The sequence below is a fragment of the Tachypleus tridentatus genome, chromosome 7 (genome assembly GCF_004210375.1).
Source record: "Tachypleus tridentatus isolate NWPU-2018 chromosome 7, ASM421037v1, whole genome shotgun sequence".
NCBI lineage: Eukaryota > Metazoa > Arthropoda > Merostomata > Xiphosura > Limulidae > Tachypleus > Tachypleus tridentatus.
Window position 1 is genome coordinate 179,697,906 of NC_134831.1, and position 25,782 is coordinate 179,723,687.

General features: G+C 34.9%; 1 protein-coding gene across 5 annotated transcripts in view; it reads left to right on the plus strand.

Annotated features, from left to right (window-relative positions):
- Positions 1-849: 849 nt before the first annotated feature.
- The window catches only part of LOC143257380 (cytotoxic granule associated RNA binding protein TIA1-like), a 248,021-nt gene continuing 223,088 nt past the window's right edge, over positions 850-25,782 (plus strand). For 2 of the 5 annotated variants that reach the window (XM_076515959.1, XM_076515963.1), the window contains exons 1-2: positions 887-1,075; positions 1,233-1,329. In XM_076515959.1, coding sequence (XP_076372074.1) covers positions 1,026-1,075; positions 1,233-1,329 — 147 coding nt within the window. In that variant the 5' untranslated portion in view covers positions 887-1,025. Of the gene's footprint in view, positions 1,076-1,232; positions 1,330-15,382; positions 15,404-25,782 lie in introns of those variants that run through there. The other 3 variants (XM_076515960.1, XM_076515962.1, XM_076515965.1) reach the window with 3 other exon arrangements.

Here is a 25,782-nt window from a genome sequence, read left to right on the forward strand (position 1 = left end):
TTACACTGCTAAATTATGGACCTCTAGCTCAGATAGCCCTCGTGTAGCTTTGTGCGAAATTCAAAAGAAATAAACAGACAAGAATTGTTAAACCTCCTACATAGTTCAAAATGACTTTTATTTAATTAACTATAAATACAAGTTAAATAATGTTCTACTGTGAGACAAAAGATAAGAGTTTGTTAACTAGGTGTGTATAAATATATTCAGTAAATATATTCAGTATAAAATATGCAATTTTAGTACTACAACTTTCTGAATGGACGGGTTTGTAACGCGTTTGGGGTTGATATAATTAAATGTTTCTGATAAACCAAATTCAAAATGTTATCTCAGACTTGATTTTGAGAAAATATATGAATGTTTGAAAATACACTAAAATCATGGTAAGTTCGTCTTTTGTGCTCGTTAGAGCCGACACAGTTCACTGTAACAAATGCTAGAAACAACAACGAAAACATTGTGTTCGAAACAGTTTTCATTTTAAATATATTAAGAAAATAAGTTATCTGTCACACATTTTGACTAGACTAAAATGATTTCTTACTGAGCCAGTTGCTAAGCATTTTACATTTTAGGCACTCCAAGGATTATTTTTTAATATAATTATTCTGTTTTACAAAAATCAAAGAATAAACTTTGAGAAAAGTAGGAATTTTTTAAAATAAGAATCATGTTTATTTAACAATTTTTGGAATAAGATTTATTAAATATATTATAAAAAACTTGTTTTATTTGATATATTTAGTGATATTATATGCACAAAAGACGTAAACGAAATTTAAAGCATATGTGAAAGACTAAACAACCTCAGATATCGTAGATTTTTCTTGTTACACACAGATCCTACCGATAATTCAGTTGAAAATATCGAATTTTGGCGGGAGAAGTTTCCGAAAGAGGTCTCTTCTTTGCGTCTGCGTACTAGCGTGGCTTGTGTGTACAGACGCCATAATGTCGTGCGAGGTGTGTATGATCAGTAGATATTAAAAAAAAATTAAATATTTTAAAATATAGTTTTGAAAATGTTTTCTGCCTTTCAGGAACAGGTTTACGAAAGTCAGCCACGTACCTTGTAAGTATGTTAAATTATTCTATATTTTTTTTATATTAATCTACTTTGTTTATTCTCGTTATCAGTGATTTGCCGGTTTGTGTTAAGTCAGCCCATGCTTAAATATATCCTGTCGTACATGTGACGTTCAACGTGTCGATTTATTTTCAAAACATAGGTATGTGGGGAATCTTAACCCGGCTGTGACAGAAGAATTAATTATGGCTTTATTCGGACAGATTGGACCAGTTTTAGGTTGCAAGATTATTAAAGAGGTAAGAATTCGTACATGGATGTAATGGAAGTTTATCTTGTTCAGAAAATAATATGAAGTTGGATATGTAACATACAATACCGTGATAGCAATTACACCTTTTTTCTTTCCTTTGATTTAGGACCTATAAGTATAGATGTAAACGAGACGCATTCTGTTTTTCAAGCATTAACAAAAATATACATTAATTAGATTTTTTTTTAAATATTTAAAATAAAAAAGCAGTTGAAACTCGTGGGCAGTGATTATGTTCATGTCAACGTTTCATGATTTGGCCTTTATAAACATATGGGAGTTTATATTTCACCTAAAATGGTATCAGTGCTAAATATTTAGAACTTTTATGTATAAATTCTAAATTTAAATGTTATGTAACAAAATCTTTTCTATTTCTCTGTAAAAGTTTGTTATAATATTACCTTCAAATTATTAAAGCGTTTAAGAGTGTTATGTTGTTGTTTACTAAGGAGGTACTGTGTTAAAAGCTTCCTGTTTTCTAGCTTAAATATTTCAAAGATTCTTGAAGTCTAATAAATTAGGACCAGAAACTTTGTTCAGTGCTAATCTTATATGTTAAAAATTCAAAATGTATGGTGTTCATGTAATGTGGAAATTAAAATTATATATATATTTAATACTTATAAAGGTTCTGTTTTATGTAGTTTTATCCCAAAGTTAAGAAGGAATATACCAGACTATGATTATTGATTTATCTTAAATGTATTGTATAAATTTATGGAAGTGATCATCTCACTGTCTTGTGCAAGCTTGGTTCAGTTTTATATTTAGCCTAAGCTTTATTTGCTATTTGTAATAAATTGATTCATTTTTGTGGGTATAATTACCCATATTAATTTGATATGTACTGCTTTCTCTTGATATATATTACGGGAAAAAACAAACTTGTTGTGTAATCCATATTATGTTTCACCAGTACTTTTGTTAAACTTAACAAGACATTAATAAACACAACCAATTAAAACTTAATTAATATGTATTTTTCATGTCTGCCTAGGGTGCTTTCTATTTCTTAAATTGCTAATTAGGTTTGAGTAGCTTATTAGCTGTTTTATTAAGAGTTTTGGCCTTGTAGTTGTTTTATCACTGATTAGTGGTTTTGGATTCACAATGCATTATAAAAAAAAAAAGCATTGACTTATTTTGTAAAACATGAGAGAAAAGCTACACGTATTTAATTATTTGTAGTTATTGCTTACTTGTTGGAAGAGAAATGCTTACTACCCCTATTCCCTAATGTTTTAGTTATCCCTAAATTATGTATGCAAAACTACATATCTAATACTTAATTTAGTAAGTTGTTCAGAGGTATTAATAATAACAAAGAAAATTTGCTTTTATACTTATAAACCTGAGTCATTCCCTTTAAGAAAGTGGAATGTGGTAAAAGGCAGAAAGAGGCATAAGTATTTTGTATATTCCTTCACACTAAAATAACTACTTTGGTCAGAAAGTTACAGGTACAGTGTGATTTTTATAACATACTTTGCCAACAAAGCATTCTTGCATGAATAGCTGATGTTTATTGATTATAATTATTGAACAAAAGTTTTAAAATAAATTGTTAGTAAAATTAAATGATGCTTTTAACTTGTTGCTAATAAGAGACTTAAAAATTTATCTCAGCCATGATTGTTTTAGATGGATTAGGGAGAAAAAATATCAATACATTGATTTATATAACAATGAAGAAACGTAAGGTTATTTGAGGTTACCCTATTTAAAAAGAAAAAAGGGAACAGACATATGTTTATGTGTAAATAGTTTTAAAGCTATCAGATGCATTAATTGTAAATAAAATATTTTTTAACAGCACTGTGAGGAAAATAAAGATAAAATGAATATAAATCCAAAACACTAGAAAGTGGCTCAAAAATCAGTATATTTCTATTACCAGTCATTGTTGTAATCATTAAAACTTTAATGGATAACATCCTTTTGCATCTGGGATATTCTATCTTTCAGACAAACCAGCAATTTAAAAGAATCAGTTAGTGTTTGAGCCTACAATACTCTTAAAACCTGCTGTCTTTTCCTATCTTCAGTCTGTTGTTGGAAGCTAGTTACCCTAAATATTCAGATATAATCTTAAAGTAGAAATAAACCACCCTAACTTTCTACAGTGCATCATGTCCAACCTCCACCCTTTTAATTAATAATTATAAAATGATGATAAACAGATATAAAAACCTTAATAGTTTTTAAGCCTCCATTTTCTTCCCCATCTTGAAAATTTGCTCAAGCATAAACTGGTTGAGCCAAACCCAGCTATCTGAAACTGGCCTTTCTGCCCAGGATTTACTGAACAAAATACACACTGTATCTAAGTGCTTTAAATTAAATTACTTATAAGCCAAAGACAGCCTTATAGAACTTAACAATCTCCATGTTCTTCCCAAGATATTTTCTGTGATGAAGAGTTTAGTTTTTAATGTAATTTATTGTAAAAGAAACAGTTCTTTATGTACTAGTATTTATAAACTTTATTTTTCAAGTTATTTTGTGTAAAATTGAATTTTGTCCATAAAAGAATTACTATTGTTACAAATAGGTAAAAAGCCTTTTGAGAGAATTTTTCAAAAGAAAGGTGGTATGGATGGATAATTAAGAATTATTAAGAATCTTAGTTCTGTTTAACATTAGTTTTACTTGTTAAAATAAAATGTAGAGGTTGGGAGTTTTATGTTGTAGAAACTTAGGGTGGTTTATTTCTACATTAAGGTTGTACCCAAGTATTAAGACTTCCCACAATGGGCTGTAGGAGCTGAGGTGTGGGCTCAAAAACTTAGCTTCTAACCCTTAACAGTTTCCTTAGTTGCTGAATAGTTTGGGAACAATACCTGGATCTTATCTGATAGATGGGATATCCCTGATGCTTTTGGGTGCTGTGATGACAGACTTTATCTGTTAATAGTTTTGATGTTGACAACGACGACTAGTAGTGGAAAGATTAATTTTAATGCTTGTTACATAAAAAGTTTGAAAGTATCAGTTATTTTAAGTATAATGATGGAAATTTGAAAAATTAATAAAGTACTGTATTTATATTAATGTCACTGTTGTTCGTGTGTTTAAAAATGTGAGACTTTTCAATAAAAGTAATTTTAATGTCTTTGGTTTTCATTGAAGATTATGAAATTGTGATAGAAGAGTTAAAACTGAAATATTATTATCAAATTTGCTGACATATAGAGTACTAGTATTATTCTGAATGCAGTGTGAAACATTGTTTTCTTCTGTACTCATATTTACCAAATGAAAGTAGCATATTGAACAAATGACCAACCACATATCAAACTGTGGCAGTCCATCTGTCTTATTGAAAAGCATTTAATGAAGTGTCAAATGACAGGCTTTTTGAAGAGGTTGTATAGGTTGGATAAAAACAATGGTTGGATGTAAAACAGTAGAGTTGATATAAGCTGAGTTCAGCCAAACTGGATTGTTGTCAAAAACTGGATCATCTTGGGGATTTAGGGTTTGGACCTGTGCTGTTTAATTTGCTGATGATATTATAGCTCAAATTTGGCTGGCTGTGTAAATGATGGAACTGCTTTGAATTATTTGGTGAGTTTGACAAATAAATGTTAAGATGGTTTTTATTATAAATGCTAGGTAATACATGTCTTACAATTTAGATTGATAGTGTCAGAGTATCATCTTTTTCATATTTATGATGAGAATTGTAGGACTAGGAGACACTACTATAATTTTTAGCAGGCCTTCAGTAAAGACAGTTTTATTTTTCTAAGGGGTGGTTGGCATTTGCAATGGGCTGTCTTCAGGTTTGGTGGATGCAGTAAATATAAGTAACATCATGACAAATAAGTAAATTATGGATTTTAATTCTTTCAAATTTAATTCAGCGATTGACTGAGTGGATGGACTAGATCTTTTGTTGTCCTTGTTTTAATGTCCACTTGGAAACTTAGAAAGGAGTTTTGCACTCACGTTGTCCATTTTTCCAATAGAAAACTGCATCATTGTGATACTTTAATCATACAGATCTTTGCAGGTCTGAAACAAAAGAATTATTTTAGTGTGGTTGCAAATGTGTTAAGAACTGTTTGATGAAATATTCATAATTTATTTTGTGAAAAACTTGACACACATTCTAAACTTGCGTATTTAGGAACCGACACATCTGGAATGTTGTGATTAACTGGAGAATAAATGTAGGATCAACTTATCAACTTTAATACGACTTACCTGGATTATCAATTTTAAATTTAGGTGTTTCATACAAGATTTTATGGTTCCTTTTGTGTTTTAAATAAATAGTAATGAAGGTGAATATATCAGAACAAAAACAGCTTCTAATGAGAAAATGTGAACTTCTTTAAAATATTGTTATGTACATTACCTAAAGATGCCAGGAGAACAATGGTGAAACCATTGTATTAATGTATATCTCTTACTGGCATGAAATAAAAACCCTATAATCTGAGCAATTTCAGAAGGTGAACCTTTTTTTTTTTTTTCAGGGGCAAACTGGAGTATTTTTGTGAAGCCACTGTATTAATGTGCATCTATTCTTTATTATCCACCCCCCACCCCACCATGTTTATTTGATTATACTGTGCTAAGTCTGTTTGTGATATCTCTCACAGTCAAAATCATGAAATGTTGAAGACCATTTCAAAAAGTATGAATTCTGATTCATTTACGGCATGAACTTGATAAAGACGTCACAGAATAAATGCATGTTTCACTAATAATATTTAATGTTTAACAAATGACTGAAAGTAGCTGCACATTTTTAACAATTAGTTGGATGGTTAATAAGTGATGTTTGGGCCCAGTATGGCCAGGTGGTTGAGGCGATCGACTTGCAATCTGAGGGTCGTGGGTTCGAATCCCTGTCGCACCAAACATGCTCGCCCTTTCAGCCATGGGGGCATTATAATGTGACGGTCAGTCCCACTATTCATTGTTAAAAGAGTAGCCCAACAGTTGGCGGTGGGAGGTGATGACTAGGTGCCTTACGTCTAGTGAGATTGACCATCACATTATAACGCCCCCACGGCTGAAAAGGCGAGCATGTTTGGTGTGACGTGAACTCGAGCCTGCGACGGTCATATTACGAGTCGAGCGCCCTAATCACGTGGCCATGTCGGGCGAAAACATTTGTGTTCAACACTAATGCTAATCTGCTTCATTTATTACAAAGAATTTAAGGTTAGAAACCCCCCTAGATAAAAATGGTTTATCTACACGGACCGAGGTGGTTTTAATTTTTGCTTTTCTCGATTTAGAGTATCGGTAACTCCCGATATTCTGGTATTTATTGAACCATTTTACAAGTAATCAATTATTTTCAGAAGTATCACATTTGAATGAAACAAGTTTTATACATCACAGTAATCGATTTACAGGGAATGATAACGAAGTTATGCAACGAAAACTGAAATCCATCTGAATTCACCCCATCTGTTCACGAGATTAAAAATATACAAAACGCACACACATTAATCTTTATGGCTAACGTTGAGGATACAAATAATTCGCGAGCGTAACTTGCGCAGTAAACAGTGATATCGAAAGTGTGTAACTCAGGTTTTAAGTAACGACTTTAAATACACTTGTTTGTTTTGGTTATTCCAAAACAAATTCACATTGGACTGAAAGCCTGGCATTGTTAGGTGATTAAGGCACTCGAATCGTAATGTGAGGGTCGCGGGTTTTAATCCCCGTCATACCAAACATGCTCGCCCTTTTAGTCGTGGGGGCGTTATAATGTGATGGTCAATCCTACTATTAATTGGTAAAAAAGTAGCCCAAGAGTTGACGGTGGGTGATGATGACTAACTGCTTTCCGTCTAGTCTTACACTGTTAAATTAGGGACGACTAACGCAGATAGCCCTGGTGTAGCTTTGCGCGAAATTCAAAACAAACCAAACCGCATTAGACTGTCTAAGAATCGAATCCTGGATTTTAACGTTGTAAATCCGCAAACTCACCACTGCCCTATACTAGGGACCTCCAAACAGGTTAACGTACCAATATTTCTATTTTTATTTTATTTTTACTTTATCTACGGCGATTTCTAGTTCAGTATGTAACATATACGTGCGAGCATTTCCTTAGTCAGGCAGCTACTAAGAGAGACCTGTATTTTCGATTTTCGCCAGGCCTTCCAAAAATAAGCTGGACATGAATCTGTTAGTAGACCCCAGTTAAATGTTGTTAATTTATGCCATGGAAAATTAGGTTTTTAGATTAAATTAGATTTTCAGCAAATGAGAATGAAACGATCTTATTAAGTAGAAGTATCAGTTTTAATCACGTGCAAAGAAATCTCATCACGTCGATATACTGACATTATAACGGTCAGTTACACGATACTGACATGCGATGCACTTGAGTATCAACGCTCTCTAAACCACTCGCGGACAGAAAGAAGAATGTGGATTATGTGTCTCAGAACGGCGGATATGGGTATTAATTAACACAGGTTGAAAAAGAGAGAGTTCGAATGTGAACGTGGACGGACACGTCTTAGGGACGAGAGTATAATTGGGTATCGGATTGTAGGGGGCGTTGCAGGTAGATGTTAGGTTATTAATTAGTATAGGTACAAGTGTTTCTTTATATTGATTTAATTTTGGATTTAATTGCTGTGTAATTTAGGCTATATAAAAACTACACTGACAAACACAACACCAACATAATTTATAAAATACAATGTAACAACTGCCACTTCCATATTGGAGAAATAAGCAGAAAATGGAAACTAGATTCAAGTAACACAAAAAAAAGAACACCTTCACACTTTTTTAAACACTGCAAATCAAATAAACACGACATAATCATAGAAAATACCCAGATATTAAGTAGGGAAGCAAATATAAACAAACGCAAAATTAAAGAAGCCCTACTTATACAACAACAACAAAAACCAATACAAAGGAACACCTTTATACCCCTACTAATTAATAACAACATTCACTTGCAACGCCCCCTACAATCTGGTGCCTGTTTATATTCTCGTCCCTATGACGTGTCCGTCAACGGCCACCTTCAAACACTCTTTCTAAAGCTGGAAATGAACTAAGAAGGTCGAAACGTTGTTCTCTCCATATCAATAAAAGTGTTAATACCCATACCAGCCGTTCTGAGATACATTTTTATTTCAAGTAGGTTTCTCGTCATCAAGAATATTCTTTGACTAATGATGCTGTTGAAGGACGGTGGGAGGGGAGCTGGTTGGACTTGTGGTAGAATTATGGATTTCAGAGCCGTCTAACCAGGTTCGAATCCATGCCATATTGCAAAATATATTCCTCATTTTAATCCGTAGGTTCTTTATAAGAGTAACAGTCAGTCTCTTAGGGTGAGCGGTTGGGAGCTGCTGACCAGCTATTTGATTCTTGTCAATAGTAAAATTTAGAGACGGGGACAGATAACTTTGGTTTAACAGCTTTGCCGTGACCACAATAAATATGGACCTCAAACACTTTGCATCTGTTCCAAACTTTTCTCGTGTTTTATGCTCAATGTGCTCCAGTAGAACTTTATTACAAGTCCTTTTTAAGCTTATGAAATATAGACGAAACAACCGACTGCAGATTCAAGCTTCGCGCCACGTTACCGAAAAAAAAAAAGCACACGCCTTATTTTGGTGCCACGAGTGCGTTATAAGAAAGTGTGTCAAATTCAACTATTTAATTAGTGTATCGAACGAATAGGTGGCGATTGATATCGACTAGCTGCTTTCCTTAAATTCAAAATTAGGGACGACGAGATCAGATAGTCATTGATTACCGACGTAAGAAATTAAAGAACAAAATATTATTTGTATTTTTTACATATGAATTTTTTTTATATCGCCCGTTGCTTTTAATGTGCAATGCATCATATTCCGAGTTGCCGAAACTAACTGATTTGAACGTGAGTTTTGCAGTGAAATGTCATTGTTGCATGTACTGTCTTCTCTTAAAAAGGTCACTTTTATCACCGGTTACTGCAGTGTTATCTTGCACTTGTACTCGACAAACCAGAATATTTGTGTACAAACGTGATTCTAGAATATCGTAATGGATGGCGTTACCTTTAGGGGCGATATGAAGTGGTGATCAATCCCACTATTCTTTGGTAAAAGAGAAAGCCCAAGAGATGGCGGTTGTCGGTGCTGAGTGGCTGTTAAAATTAGGGATGACTGATGCAGATAGCTTTTTTGTGTTTGTGGCTGTGAGCGTGTAATAAAAGTAATAGTCAGTTTCATTATTCGCTTCAAAGAGTTGATCAAAGCCCCTGTGACGGTTGTTGGTACTGGCTGATTGGATTTTCTGTGGTCAGTAATTTAAAATGAGAGATTTCAGAACACGAACTTTCGGAAATTTCTGATCAGACTGTTTAGTACGTCTTGCACGAAATTAAAAATTCTATTTTCAAAGGTTAATTTCGTTTCTGACTCTTCAGTTTGTAGTTTTTTAGTCGATTTCGTGTTTAGGCAAAATTACATGAATAATAAAGGCAAAAATATCAAATGGTGGTTTTTTCATCCAAGAAGTTTGAAACGTGCGTGTTCAAGGTGTAGGAATCTTTATACACGTATCTTGCTTATAAGGAAATGAAGCGATGTGTTTATTAATTAGACAGTTTTAATAATCGAACATTTTTTTGTGACTTGGTGCTACAAGCTACGAAGTGGATGTCTGTAAAAGTACTTCGAGTTCTTTGTTGGAAAAGTGGATGTAAGGCTTCACCGTTAAGCCTTCTTCTGTACGTCAAGTTGGATGTACTTTTTACTTGGTAGGAATCACTACATCAGAGTGAGGTGATTAGTAATGTCTTATAAGCTTGGAATACAATCAACGGGTTTTTTGTGTTTTTTTTACAAGGACAAGTTGACATTGCAGCGCCCTCTTTTTTCGTATGATACATCTTAATCAATTACAGCTACTGTCGCGGGATGAAAAGAGTTGTGGTACAGCGTCCGTGGGTAGAAAATTTCTATTTTATCGGGTGGGGTCGATATAAGAGTTCGTTCAGTTCTCTTTTAGGAGGTAGAAGCAGAACATCTGAGCTAATCAGAAAAAAGAACTAAGACATCTCACGTTAATTTTCAGAATCTTTCTAAGCTTATGTAGGTACAACTCCGTATGGAGTGATCTTGACTGTAGTGCACTTGTTTTGTATAAACGTGCTTACCACGTGTTTTATTTATTAAGGATGCGCATGGAGATACAAGTACTTTTTCCCATTAAATGTTATGCTGTGAAAACAAGCAGTTGATACAACGATGTTGTTTTCATAGTATTTATAATCACATTTTTTTAACTGCCATTCTTCATTGTATTATCTATGAAAGTAGCTTTTATCAACAAAGATGAAACTGTTTATTTCTCCGTCTTTCACTTGATGTAAAGGTAAGGAGGGGGAAAGATAATTTCAGATCACTATCTCTAAAACTGGCCATTGGATGGAAATCCAGACGAAGGTTCTAAATGATAGGATTACATCTGCTGTCTGAGATGTTACATTCTTGCTAATGAAGCCCAGCCCTGTATTATTCCATCTAGTTTATGCCCTGCTGGTACAGATTAGAGAGTTTCGTTCACCATTAAAAGTGGCAGCGAAGGCTCTCTTTAACAGCATTTTAAATTGAACGTGTTCTTTCGCGGTAAATCTCAGCTTTTGCCTCTCAATTTAACATCTCGTGTAAGCAGTAATCGTAATGGAAACGAAGACTGTTTCAGAGGTACTACGACGATGCATTAACTTTTTTTTTTTTTTAAGGTAATATTACGCGATGTTTGGTTTGGTTTGTTTTGAATTTCGCGCGTAGCTATACGAAGGTTATCTGAGCTAGCCGTCCCTAATTTAGCAGTGTAAGATTAGAGGGAAAGCAGCTAGTCATCACCACCCACTGCTAATTCTTGGGCTACTCTTTTACCAACGAATAGTGGGATTGACGGCCACATTATAACGCCCCCATGGCTGAAAGGGCGAGCATATTTGGTGTGACGGGGATTCGAACTCGCGACCCTCAGATTACGAGTTGATAGCCTTAACCACCTGGGTATTACGCGATGTAAGAAAATCCCTTTTAGATACTTGCAACCTCGAGCTAGTCCTGTCCTCGCGTAAACGCGTTAATAGAGAGAAAACTCGTGTTTTTGCATCTTATTTTTCTACTGTGAGGGCCTAATAGAAATGAAATATGCAATTTTCGAAGTGAAATGCTAAGCTTATTTTACTTCGGGCAGATGGATTTTCTTGTCAAAAACATCACCTGATAATCTATTTTCGTCAACTCTGCTTAACTCGACAGAACGCTCGTCTTTTTACGGTTTTAAATACCTATAATTGACAGGAAGACCTTTCCCTATGAATGGATATGAATATAGTTTCTTGGAGCTGATTCCACGGATGGATCCAGGTATAACAACTACGCAAGACTACCCTACAAGTCACCACGACACATATCCTGCACCTGTGTATTTTATATATAGTTTTATTGTTTTATTATCAACACCCTTTCAGTTGCTGAGCGCCATGTCTTAGAACTTATAACGCTAAAAATCACGGTTTTATCCCTACGCTAGGCAGAGCACATATAGCTCATTGTGTAGTTTTATGTTTAACAACAAAACAGAACGACATGTATCATATGGAGAGAACCCAAAGTGGCTCAACGGTAAGTCTGACGGCTTGTAACGCTATATGTCAGAGTTTGATGCCCGCTTGCATTTCGTGCTGAACAACAAAGAAAAATGACTAAATTTCTTTCAGTACTTCTATTATATAGGCACTTCCGGTGGCTCATTGGTAAGCGTGAAGGCTTATAACACGAATATTCAGGATACGATACCTTGAGTAGGCATAGGAAAGATAGCCCATTGTGTATCTGCGTTTAACAACGGACACAGATTTCCTGTATAGGGTATGTAGACACTTAATAATCGTTATTGACCGACTTTTTTTTTTTTTTACAAAAATAAATTTAGTGTAATTTTTCATATGCTATGTTTTGAACTTTTTAAATAAAAATACATGATTATTAGAACCATTATTCAGGTTCTCTTATTATCTGAAAAGTCAAATTGCAAAACGACTTAGTGCACGTCACCTTCAGTAAAGACACGAGTTTTTTGAAATCTGAACCATTCGTTCAAAGGAGATTTCGTGAACGTATATTTATCCAGGCTACGCAGATACACACGTGTGTATATATATATATACTATGTTCATGTATAAATATATCCATTATCTCTTGTAAGCATCGTTTTCATAAAACCACCTGTTATGCGAAAAGAATTCGGTAAAAATATGACCTCTTTTAACTCAATGTTTATGTGTAGAAGTACAGCTTTATCGTGACGCATGCGCTGTTGATACTGAGTGTTAATACCGGCTTCAGGCAGTGAAAGTACATAGCAGTTCTTGTAATGGAAGAGAAGTTCTATTATTCAGTTACTTATTTTACCACAGGTCAGGCGAAGCATACAGAGTTGTAATACAATTTTGGGGACGAAAAAACAAACAAACTTGTATCAATAATATATATATTCATATATACACATATTGTATCAATAATACATTTATTAATAATAAGAAAAGTCAGTGCTTCCTTCTTTTTACATTTCTGTACCAGAAGTATCGGTTTTTATATATTTTTGAATACATTCCTACCTTATACGCATATATGTATTACATCCAGCGTTCTCACAAACGAAAACTAATTTCGAACGAGAGTATTGGATGATGTTTCGGAGATTACTACAGTACTTTCTATTTTCCGTCTTCACATATTTCACTACGTGTTCACGAATTGTAAACGTAGTACATATTTTGTATGTGTACGTGTCTGTCTGTTTGAATGTGAGCATGTGTAGAGCGTGCATCAAGGTAAATCGATTAAGTGGACGCTCACGTGCTTCTATTACCATTTTTATTTGTTGCTGTTTGTTTTTTTCGTAGGCTAAAGTGCAAGATACGCGTGTTTTTTTGGTTTGCATATCAGAACATTAATTTGTCGGACCTTCTGCATTATTCTTACTGTAGAAAAAAATTTGATAACTAAAAAACAAGAGAGATCCTCAATATACGTGGCACTTCTTTCAGACAGGATTAGAGTACACGTGATACCCTCTCTCATTAGTTGTATTTTTGTGCGCCAGCAATATCAAGCGTGGGGCGCGCGTATACCCGCTACGATTTTCTTTCTCATCAGGATCTCTACCAGCCTACCCCCAAACTGAAATAATTTTAAACAAAGATGACGGAGCCATGAGCTAAAAAGTTTGTGCTCGGAAAACCTCAGAAACGTTCTATCAGCCGTTATGCCGCGGCGAAAAAATCTTAATATAATCTTATAAAACATGCTTATTTCGAGTAGAGGGTGTTCAGAGCTCAGTCAGGATGGTGTTATAAACTGGTTCGTTTTGATCTCAAATATTAATTTTCTTCAAATGCATGTTACGTGTGTAACAAACTGCGAACCCTCTGTATTTTACGTGTAAAAAGTTTACTTTCTTCCCACGTGGCCCAGCATGGTCAGGTGGTTAGGGCGCTTGACTCGTAATATGAGGGTCGCGGGTTTGAATCCCGATCATACCTAGCATGTTCACCCTTTCAGTCGCTGGGTGTTATAATGATCGCTCTCACCATTCCTTGGTAAAAGAGTAGTCCAAGAGTTGGTGGTGGATGGTGATGACTAGCTGCCTTCCCTCTAGTCTTACACTGCTATCTACAGGTGTGGCCTGTAGATTGCATTTCCGGACTGTGAATCTGTGAGGGTTTATGTTTTGCAGTCCATTGCCACAGGAATGGACTTCTGAAGGCTGTGAGTACATCTTAGAGTGTATCCCAAAACTCTAGGTGTTGGTAATTAGTGCTGTTGTCTTAACTACCTTCCTTCTATTCTAGTCCAAGGTTCGAGTAATAGGAACCAAACCAAATATTCAGAAGCCAGGTAGGTGTGCCTAACCTAACTTCATTACTGTTTGTTGCCGGGAAACAGAGGCTATATTTATTTATTTGGACAGCAACGAGTGCGTGCTAACGATCACATGATAACAAGAACCACTTGATAGTATCGCTTTGCCTAACTGCCTTTGGTCCCGTATGAGTGTAAACACACGAACTGATTGGTTGAACTTAGAGAAAGAAGACAATCAAAATGGCGCGAAATTAGTAACGTGTTGGGCAACTGTAGTGCTTCATTCCAAAAAATAAAAAATCCTGAAGAAACGCTGAATCCATCATTACAATCCTAGAAAAAAGTTTGATTTGGAACACAAAGAACGCGACAATAATTCTGAACTCTCAGGAGTCCATAGATGTTCTAGAATAGTTACATTTAGCACAGCTCTACGCACGAATAAAATACTAGTTGCCATGATGAAATTTTTTGTCGTCATGGCGACCTTACGCCAGGGATTTGTCGAAACCTGTTCTAGTGTGTGGGTTCAAAACTAGTAAAGGTTATGTGCAGGTAGCCATTTGTGTGGCTTCGAGCAGAAGTTCTGAAACAAACGATTTTTTGTTCGTCCAAAACAAATCGTATCCACCTTCATTTGACTGTTCTTCTTGTTTCTGTAAGATGTATAAGACCTTAAAAGATTAGTAGCGTTTCCAATATACTTTCCAAATACGTTTGGTATCGTAACAGCAAAGCTTCTATAAACTTTTATTAAATTTCGAACGCAAGTTGAGTTACGGTCTGATGGTTTGGTCTGGCCATCAGTTACAGCTGTTTCAGTAGAGATCTGAATAAATGAAAAAAAAAAAAATCGCAAAAACGAAAGCTCCCCCCCCCCGAAGTAATGTAAAAGTAAACTTTTAAATTTTAAAATAAGAATATTTCCACCCCCATTTTTTGATGCAAGTAATTGATATAAATGATTTTACGTCTGCAGGGGCCGTAAGATCAACGGTAGGGCAGCAGTCCCCCCCGCGAAATTATATTACATCACCAGTTTAAAACACTCGTATGTTGTTCAGGGCGGTGCATTGTAGAGATGAGGTGGAGAAAGCAGCTCTTTTGCATCATCTCTACGTGTTTTACTGTATGTTGGACTCGAAACGAACTGAACGATTGTAAATGTGGGTAAGATGGTTTTAGGACTTATGTTTATAAATATTGTGTGATGTTTTTTAGATTTCTTTTTATCAAATATAATTTAGTGATTGTTTTCATTCCACAAATTTTAACACCAATATGCTCTTGCTTACCTGCGGGAAAAGAAGACCTAACCTTGACGTAGAACATGGCTATGGTTTTAGTATGTTTGATATCTTTTATTTTCATTATCTTTTGATATTTGTGTGTTTTTATCAATAGGTTTCAGATTTCAATTAAAGAAACGGACTCATTTACTCTCTGTTATTATTGTACTTAAACTTCGACATCGAGAGACCGTATTTTTGTTGTTAGGAAACAGTTACACAGTCCGACTGCCTTAACCCCCAGTGGCTCAGCGGCATGTCTGCGGACTTACAACGCTAAAAACCGGGTTTCGATACCTGTTGTGGGCAGAGCACAGATAGCCCATTGTGTAGCTTTGTGCTTGCTTCAAAACAACCTTGTCCTGCTCACAGCACATGAGAAAAACAAATTGTTCGTGTTATAAGCTTTATAATTTAACATCTCTAAGCCATAGGAGGGAAGCAGTTTTGTTGTTTCCTCAGGACCAATGGACTATCTGCATTTTGTTATACCCACAGGGAATCGAAACGAATTTATATTGTGCTTTGGAGTAGTTTGATGGTATAATGTGAAAACCTGACGAATGATAGCAGCTATTATATTGTTCTAAGTCATTATGTTTATGTATTTGTTTCAAATCCGTTTTAAGACTCAATAGATCGAGTGATATAAAGAGAAAGAGGCACGAGTTGAAGATTAAATTTACATTTCGATAGGCAACGCTTTCAACATCCGAATAATTAAATGAGGTATTAACTTTTAATAAAGTAAATTATTCAATAAAAATGGATAATTGTTTCTAAATTCTATTGTTATCTAACATTACCGGTGATCTACAATTTGTAGTAGAATATTTGAAACGATTTATTACTTTCTTTAGTTATTTTGTACCTTCTCAAAATTTGTGTCAAATGAGAAAGACGCCACCTATTGAAATGTGATATTTCAACGCGTTATCTAAGATTTAACCCTTATTTTGTTTTATGTATATTGTAAATAACGTAATAAATAAGAATAATGTATAATCCATTTTTCCTTGCAGTGTTCAGGAAATATTTATATGAAGGACACTGAACGGTCTTCCAATTCTCGATGGGACAGTGTTAGTTTTACGCATTTATATCTCTAAAATATGATGTTCGATCCCTCGCGGTGGGTACAGCAGATAGCCCAATGTGGGTTTGCCCTAAAAAAATAAATAAAATTGAACGTTAAAAAACTCTGGATTTTGGAGCACAGACATTTATTGTAAGTTTCCTATATTTACATATATTGTTATACACACACATCGGTTGTGAATATCTGTCAGTAATTCCTAGGCGTGTTTGAAGTTTTCATGTTTTTAAACATATAGTTTCACTAGTGAATATCCATTAGTTTTTTGTAGGCCTGTAGAAGTTTCTCGTGCGAATTAACACATCGTTTCATTCGTGAACCATCAGGGCCTGATGGTCAGACACTCAACTCGCAATCTGCATGTTGCGAGTTCGAATCCCGTCGTTGAATGTGCTCGCTGATTCAGTTGTAAGGGCTTTATAAAGTTTCGGTCAGTTAAACTATTTATTAGTGAAGAGTAGACCAAGATTTAGCGCTGGGTAGTTTTGAGTATCCAGTTCACTTCCCTCTAACCCGCATAGTCTTCAAGTAGTTTTCCGCAATGGTTTTTGGTTGTAATCACAGCGTTTAAGTAATGACCGTCGTCGGTTATACAAGATTAGTACGTTATATTAATACGATTTCGAACCACATTGTTATTGTCCATAATACCGCGTCCAGTCACGTTCTGTCTGACGATCGCGAATCTTGAGAGGAGTCCCACATTGTATGAGTAGTTTGCATTGGAAAATACTTCGTGATAAGGCTTTCATTTTCTAAACATACCACCTTTCCTTACACGTTTTCAATAGCCTCATAGAAATCTATGAGCACGTGTTCCTAGGTGTAACTGGTATGTTTTCGTATGGAATAGAACGAGTTGATTAATTTTCCAGAAGCTTTGGGAATACAAAGTTAACACGTGTCGTGGAAGCAACTTGTACACAGATGACTGATGTCGCTTTTCTAGGCGGAGATTCTTCTTGGTTACATTGTTTAGTTAGAGCATGTGAACGGAATTTGCCACTGATCTGTGTTTGTCGATTCTCACTTGTTATCAGACTCTATACTTTGCTTACTAAGGCTGGGATACGACTTGATGCAGGTCTGTTTTTGAATGGCCATAATGAACCAAGTTTATACACATCTTATTTTCCAATACCATTAATTACGCAGGATATCCATTCGTGTAAATTCTAAATCCCCGATGCCCGTCATGGCCAGGTGGGTTAAGACACTCAACTCGTAATCTGAGGGTCGCAAGTTCGAATCCCCGTTACACCAAACATACTTGCTCTTTCAGCCGTGGGGGCGTTATAATGTCACGGTCACTCCCACTATTCGTTGGTGAAAGAGTAGCCCACGATTTGGCGGTGGGTGGTGATGACTAGCTGCCTTCCCTCTATTCTTACACTGCTAAATTAGGGAAGGCTAGCGCAGATAGCCCTCTTGTAGCTTTGCGCGAAATTCAAAACAAACCAAACCAAACCAATTTAAATCCCCGATAGATAGTTATGGTAGAAGTCTGAGAGTAGTTTTCAAGTGGGGTGGCTGTTACATACCTTTCCGAAAAGTGAATAATTGTCAGTTACGTCATACTCCCCACATACACATTATTCTGATACACGCCATTCCAACAACAAACCCAACACCCCCTCATTGCTTACAACACTGAAATTCAGGTTTCGATACCCGTGTTTAGCAGAATACATTTAATCTATTGTGTTGTTTTATGTTTAACAACAAAAATAATTTTAACGTAGCTTTATATCGTCTTTGGCTATTACCTCACTTTCTGATTTTCATATTGAAAATCGTTTTGAAATAACGTACTTTACCGTCTGTATACAGGCCTAAAGCGTAACGTTTCGTTAATGAACACTATCAATTGCACATGTGACGGTTTGTTTTTGCTCATACAAGTATTCTGTCAATATTGAATACTTTGACATGTATATACATACATGTATGTATGTGTGTGTGTGTGTGTGTGTGTGTGTGTGTGTAGAATTTTCATTAGTCTTGTATGTACGGTTTCTTTATATAAATATACACGTCAACATTGAGTAATCATCAAGTCTGTATATACATGTTTCTTCTGTCTAAATATACACGTCAACACTGAATAATCACCAAGTCTGTATATACATGTTTCTTGTGTATAAATATACACGTCAACACTGAATAATCACCAAGTCTGTATATACATGTTTCTTGTGTATAAATATACACGTCAACATTGAGTAATCATCAAGTCTGTATATACATGTTTCTTGTGTATAAATATACACGTCAACATTGAATAATCATCAAGTCTGTATATACATGTTTCTTCTGTATATATATATATACACGTCTACATTGAGTAATCATCAAGTCTGTATATACATGTTTCTTCTGTATAAATATACACGTCAACATTGAATAATCACCAAGTCTGTATATACATGTTTCTTCTGTATAAATATACACGTCAACATTGAATAATCACCAAGTCTGTATATACATGTTTCTTCTGTATAAATATACACGTCAACATTGAATAATCACCAAGTCTGTATATACATGTTTCTTCTGTATAAATATACACGTCAACATTGAATAATCACCAAGTCTGTATATACATGTTTCTTCTGTATAAATATACACGTCAACATTGAATAATCACCAAGTCTGTATATAAATTTTTTCTGTATAAATATACACGTCAACATTGAATGATCACCAAGTCTGTATATACATTTTTTCTGTATAAATATACACGTCAACATTGAGTAATCATCAAGTCTATATATACATGTTTCTTCTGTATAAATATACACGTCAACATTGAATAATCATCAAGTCTGTATATACGTTTCTTCTATATAAATATACACGTCAACAGGGATTAACCATCATGTCTTTGTATACCTGTTTCTTGTATATAAAAATACAGAATTTTGAATGACCATCAAGGGTGTGTATAAATGTTTATTATATATAAATATACACGTCAACCTTGAATAGCTATCAAGTCTGTATATACATGTATGGACTTTGGATTTATCACTGGTTTTTGAACCAATTTGGTGTTTACTGGAATATTGTGGTTTGTTACAAGTTTTTCCCAATATTTGTTATATTTTTACTGATGTTTAGAACATATGGTATGTTGTAGCAGTGTTAGGTTTTGTTGTTTGTTGTATCTTGGGATTTATTTTTTGTTTGTTGTTGGTCTAGGTGTATGTCTATAATTTTTTCAACGGATTTTGGAGGAAATTTGTATGTTGATGAAGTATTGTTTTATTTTGTTGGTTTCATCGTTAATTTTATCGGATGAGCATAGTTTTAATCAAAGAAGCCCTACTTATACAACAACGTTAACCAGTTTGAAGAAACACCTTTATCTATATAAATCAATAACCTAACATACACTGCAACGCCCCCTATAATCTCGTGTTGTTTTTTAAATTCCCGACACTGAGAAACGCGCCCGGCAACGGTGAATTGCATACTTTGTTAACCTGAAGATGACCTTAGAAGGTCGAAACGTTGTTCTTTATTTTATTTTAATAAATGTTTTATTACCCATACCAGCCATATTGAGATACTAACTAGTTTTGAAGACTCAGTGTTAGAGTAGAAGGTAATATTCAACTTACAGTATAGATCATTAAGAGTATTCGAAACTTGCACTGATTTGGTGTGTACTTCCTCTGTTGTCGATTTTTCTATGTTACCGTCCCTCCCCCGTCTGTCCTTCCTGCCTTAAACAACAACCGCAGCAGCAACAATAACTTATGCTGATATATGTTTTTAATTTAATACACCGTTCTAAATGAAGTTTGAAGAATTGGAATACATTAGGCACTTCCACTTTTTATCGATGCTTTCGGCCGCAATTCTAATTTCCCCTGCTGAGTAAAGCAGTTTATACATACAAACGTCAATATATTTTTTAGTCAAAACTAAAGTGTTATTTGTTTGTTTGTTTGTTTTTACTAAAGATTCAAAACTAATACGTTTTCTCTAAGGTATCTTCGCATTCGCACGCATTAAATTATTTCTCTTTTTAGCCATGTGTATCTTTGCAAGATCCATGATAAATCTGTCTCTTAAATGACTATCGACTCAGTTCATTGATTTGAACGCCACATTAAGTTTCATTAAGACGGAAGTATTTCATTTTTTTTTCTTGTATGCGAACAGTGTACTGTAAGGATTAGAACAGCCCAACCGTAATGTAAAGAAGAAACAAATAAAGTAGTGAGAGAGAGATTCCACTTGGTGAATTAAGTATAATACAATAAGAAATTGACGGTAATTGGTTGCCCAGCTTTAAAGTTGATGAATGTTAAAAAAAAAAGACGCAGAGATTGAGACAACCATGAGAAATCCGATTAGACGAGTCAATACTGTGTAATTGTAAGCCTTTGTTGAAGATGTGGAACTCTTCAGTTCCCAGTTGTTCCACTGGAAACAATACCCAGTTTAAATTTTATAACTTTCAATTGTTTAATTGACAATATAACAAGTTCTTAGTATGTGGTACACCTAAAGCATATTGTAATGGTTTGCTTTTGGCGTAATGGTTGTTGTGTGTAACTCGCTTAACATTACGCTAATTTAAGAAAAATGGAAAAACAAGCATACAAACTCGAATCTTTCTTCGTTTTTTTTTCGAGGGTGCGTACATGTTGTATGCGCGTGCGTCTGTGTATATTTTCACAGAGACAATGGCCGGGCATGGCCTAGCGCGTAAGGCGTGCGCTTCGTAATCTGAGGGTCGCGAGTTCGCGCCCGAGTCGCGACAAACATGCTCGCCCTCCCAGCCGTGGGGGCGTTATAATGTTACGGTCAATCCCACTATTCGTTGGTAAAAGAGTAGCCCAAGAGTTGGCGGTGGGTGGTGATGACTAGCTGCCTTCCCTCTAGTCTTACACTACTAAATTAGGGACGGCTAGCACAGATAGCCCTCGAGTAGCTTTGTGCGAAATTCCAAAAAAACAAACAAACAAACAAACACAGAGACAACAGAAGTGTAAGGGTTAAAAGGTAGGTTCGGGAATCGATAGACTTATTGGGAATTTTTGTTTCCTGTTAGTTGAATACGTGTGAAAATTAACACCTGTAACACATTTTCAAATCACGGTTTACTAAACTTTTTTTTTTTTTCTTTTTGAATTTTAACTTTGGTTTGAGTTCTAAAAGAACTTTGTGAGAGGTTTTGTGTTTTGTTGGAAACTGTACAAATTTTTGAGTGCCACTCATTATTCATCAGTTCAAAGTAAGTGTAAGACATCTTTGTCTGTCTGTATATGTATATATACACGCATAAAGAGAGGGGTGGGGAGAAATTTATTAAAATATTAACCAAGAGTTAATGCTTAATTTAATACATTTTTAACACGGAAAGTTTTCCATTAGAAGCCAGATATGATGTATTACTCAATTTCTTTTCCTTTGAGTTAGAAATTATTCCCAAACTGGATGGGTGGGTAATATTAGTTCATAAAGAACGTTCGTGACCTTAACAAGGTTGGAGATTCGATGTTGAAAAACAGCCATCTAATGTGTAATGGAAAAATCATGTTTGGAGAAACTCGGCTATTGATAAAAAATATATATGTATATATATAAAAACAAAATCGTCACAAATCCATAAAACAGGCGTGTTTGTTCTTTTGGCATTATTTTGAATAAAGCGCAGTTTTTCGATTACTTGTAGCAGAATACAGGAGCGCTCGCGATGCGGTTTAGACGAGATTACTAAAGTAATCGATAATTGATGGTCAGTTTTTTGGTGGTCATTCTTTGTGCTCACTTCCTAATAAGAATTAGAAGAATAGAGAGGGGGTTGTTGTTCTGGGGGGTGGAACTCCGCACGCGTGAAGCTGTTACATCGATTATTGTTATTGGTGGTTCTGAGGTCACTAGTAAACTCTTTAACATTTGTTACCCAAGTCTTTTTTATTGTTGCTGTTTGAAGTTTGAAACAAACTATGGTTTGTATAGTCTTCAACTTTGGCGTATTTTAATTAAGTTCAATTTAATGGAATATTTTTAGTGAAAATACAGAGGGCGTATGAATAGATTCCGAGTCGCCCTAGCGATCCTAATCGATTAACCACCTCCTTTTTTCATATGTAAAATTTGTATCTTCGAATTATTAATATAAATTATTTCTCGAAAATAATACAAAAGAAGACCTACATTTTTAAAATCAAGGATGTGTTGTAATATTTCTAGTCACTTTTATAACTTTCACTCTCAATAAGTTTTTAAAACTAAATTCCAGTAATAATTACGAAAAAAACAAACCGTCTTTGTTAGCCAAACTCGACTTGACCACACGTGAAAATCTTTTACTTCTCGTGTCTGATGTGTTTCAATAAACTAGCGGAGGTGACATGGGAACAATACCATCTGTTATTGTAACCATACAGTATTGCAGGTGCGCGTGAGAACGTGTTGAAGGTATCTCTTCATATTTATATACATCTTTCGAATGGTTTACAATTTTAAGAAGTTTGTTTGTTTTTTCAAAAGCCTTTGTGTGTGTGTGTGTGTGTGTGTGTGTATTAGGATTTTGTTAAAATCGAAATTTCTGTTTGAACTTGTTTGGTGCACACGTTCTGAGTTTACCACAAGATGAAAGGTGATTTGTTTTTTTTTAAATTTCATTCCTTGGTAGGACAGTACTTATATTCACGGTTCGACTTCTCGTAGTGCTATAGAAGATAGTTCCATATGGACTTATTCCAAAACAAATGGGATCGCCATGGCCATGTGGTTAAGGCACCCGATTCGTAATCCTAGGATCGCGGTTTCGAATCCCCATCATACCAAACTTACTCGTATCTTTTAGCCGTGGGGGCATTATAATGTAAAGGTCAACCCCACTATTCGTTGGTAAAAGAGTAGCCTAACAGTTGGCGGTGGGTGATGACTAGCTGCCTTCCCTTTAGTCTTACATCGCTAAATTAGAGACGGCTAGCGCAGATAGCCCCCGTGTAGCTTTGCGCGAAATTCAAAACAAACACAAAATAACACTACAAATATTTTTTCTCCGGTGGTTAGTGTTTAGTAATTTCCTAAGAAAAGTGATTTGTATATAGTTGCATCTTGGCTAGGATATTAATATACATGTGTGGAGATGCCGTAGGAAATGAACTTGGAGAAGATAAACTTGTACTGTGGAAACATACCTCCACGTGATGCATATTGAGTAACAAAATGAGTATAGAAACATCAGCGTGGAAAGTCATTGTTAATACTGCAATATCGCGAAGCTACTTAGACTTGGAATTTTTTTTATACCTTCCTTATCCGTATCTCACTTGGTCCCATGTCTGTCAGACTGGGTGTTTGTAGTTCTGTCTGTTCTTAGCTATCACGACAGACCCTTGAGTTTAACATGCAAAAAGCATGACCGTTTTAATCACGTAGGCATGTCAGACTAAACTGGAAGTGAAATATGGACGTTTTATTAAGAAGAAAAAACTATGTATACAACGTATAGTATTGATGTGTGATAAGCGTAAGTGTAGACCCAGACTTGAATTTTTTCACAGTTTTGTGTGTAGTTAGTGATGTACACGTGTACTTCTAAATTAATCGTTTCAAATTTACGAGGGACAAAAATGTTTACATCCAGTTCTGGAAAGATCCCAATTTGGATGTACTGCCGCGAAATTTTCGAAAATCCAAAAGAAGGTACTGAATTTGAACGAGACGTTACTTGTCCATGTCCATCCTTGGAGCTGCTTATGAGGGTCTTAAAGTTTCCATGAAACCCAGTTGGAAGCTCGAATTTGCAATTTTCGAAAATCTAATGTCCCCCTCCCATTGGCACAACGATATGTCTTACTAGAAACCGGGTTTCGATACCCGTGGTGGACAGAGGAGAGATACCCTATTGTGTACTTTTGTGCTTAATTCCAAACAATCGTTTCAAGATAGTACCAATTTTTGAGTCAAACTTCAGAGATTTCCAAACCCTCGAACTTCCAATTTTGGAGCACCCCTCATAAATCTTTTGTGAGTTTATATTCTCTCTTTCTGTGTAAGGTTTTGTATTACAGCATTTCAAGTTTTTTAAAATACCGAGGGAATGTGTACAAAGGTTAAACAAAGTTACATCCATAATTACAATATAGTTACTTTATGAACCATTGAATTACTTGTACCATAATTACAACATAGTTACTGTATGAACAATTGAATTACCTGTACCATAATTACAAGATAGTTACTGTATGAACAATTGAATTACCTGTACCATAATTACAAGATAGTTACTGTATGAACCATTGAATTACCTGTACCATAATTACAACATAGTTACTGTATGAACCATTGAATTACCTGTACCATAATTACAACATAGTTACTGTATGAACCATTGAATTACCTGTACCATAATTACAACATTGTTACTGTATGAACCATTGAATTACCTGTACCATAATTACAACATAGTTACTGTATGAACCATTGAATTACCTGTACCATAATTACAACATAGTTACTGTATGAACCATTGAATTACTTGTACCATAATTACAACATTGTTACTGTATGAACCATTGAATTACCTGTACCATAATTACAACATAGTTACTGTATGAACCATTGAATTACCTGTACCATAATTACAACATAGTTACTGTATGAACCATTGAATTACTTGTACCATAATTACAACATAGTTACTGTATGAACAATTGAATTACCTGTACCATAATTACAAGATAGTTACTGTATGAACCATTGAATTACCTGTACCATAATTACAACATAGTTACTGTATGAACCATTGAATTACCTGTACCATAATTACAAGATAGTTACTGTATGAACCATTGAATTACCTGTACCATAATTACAACATAGTTACTGTATGAACCATTGAATTACCTGTACCATAATTACAACATAGTTACTGTATGAACCATTGAATTACCTGTACCATAATTACAACATAGTTACTTACTGTATGAACCATTGAATTTCTTGTACCATAATTATAATATAGTTACTGTAAGAACAAGTATGCATAAGATATGTCATTTTTATAGTTATTGACAGTTTAAGCTGCTTATATTTTCTTGCTGGTCTGATCGATTGGTCCTTTATTGGTTCAGTAGGGAGTCTGTGGACTTATAACGCTTATACCCAGGTTTCGATACCTGTGTGGGCAG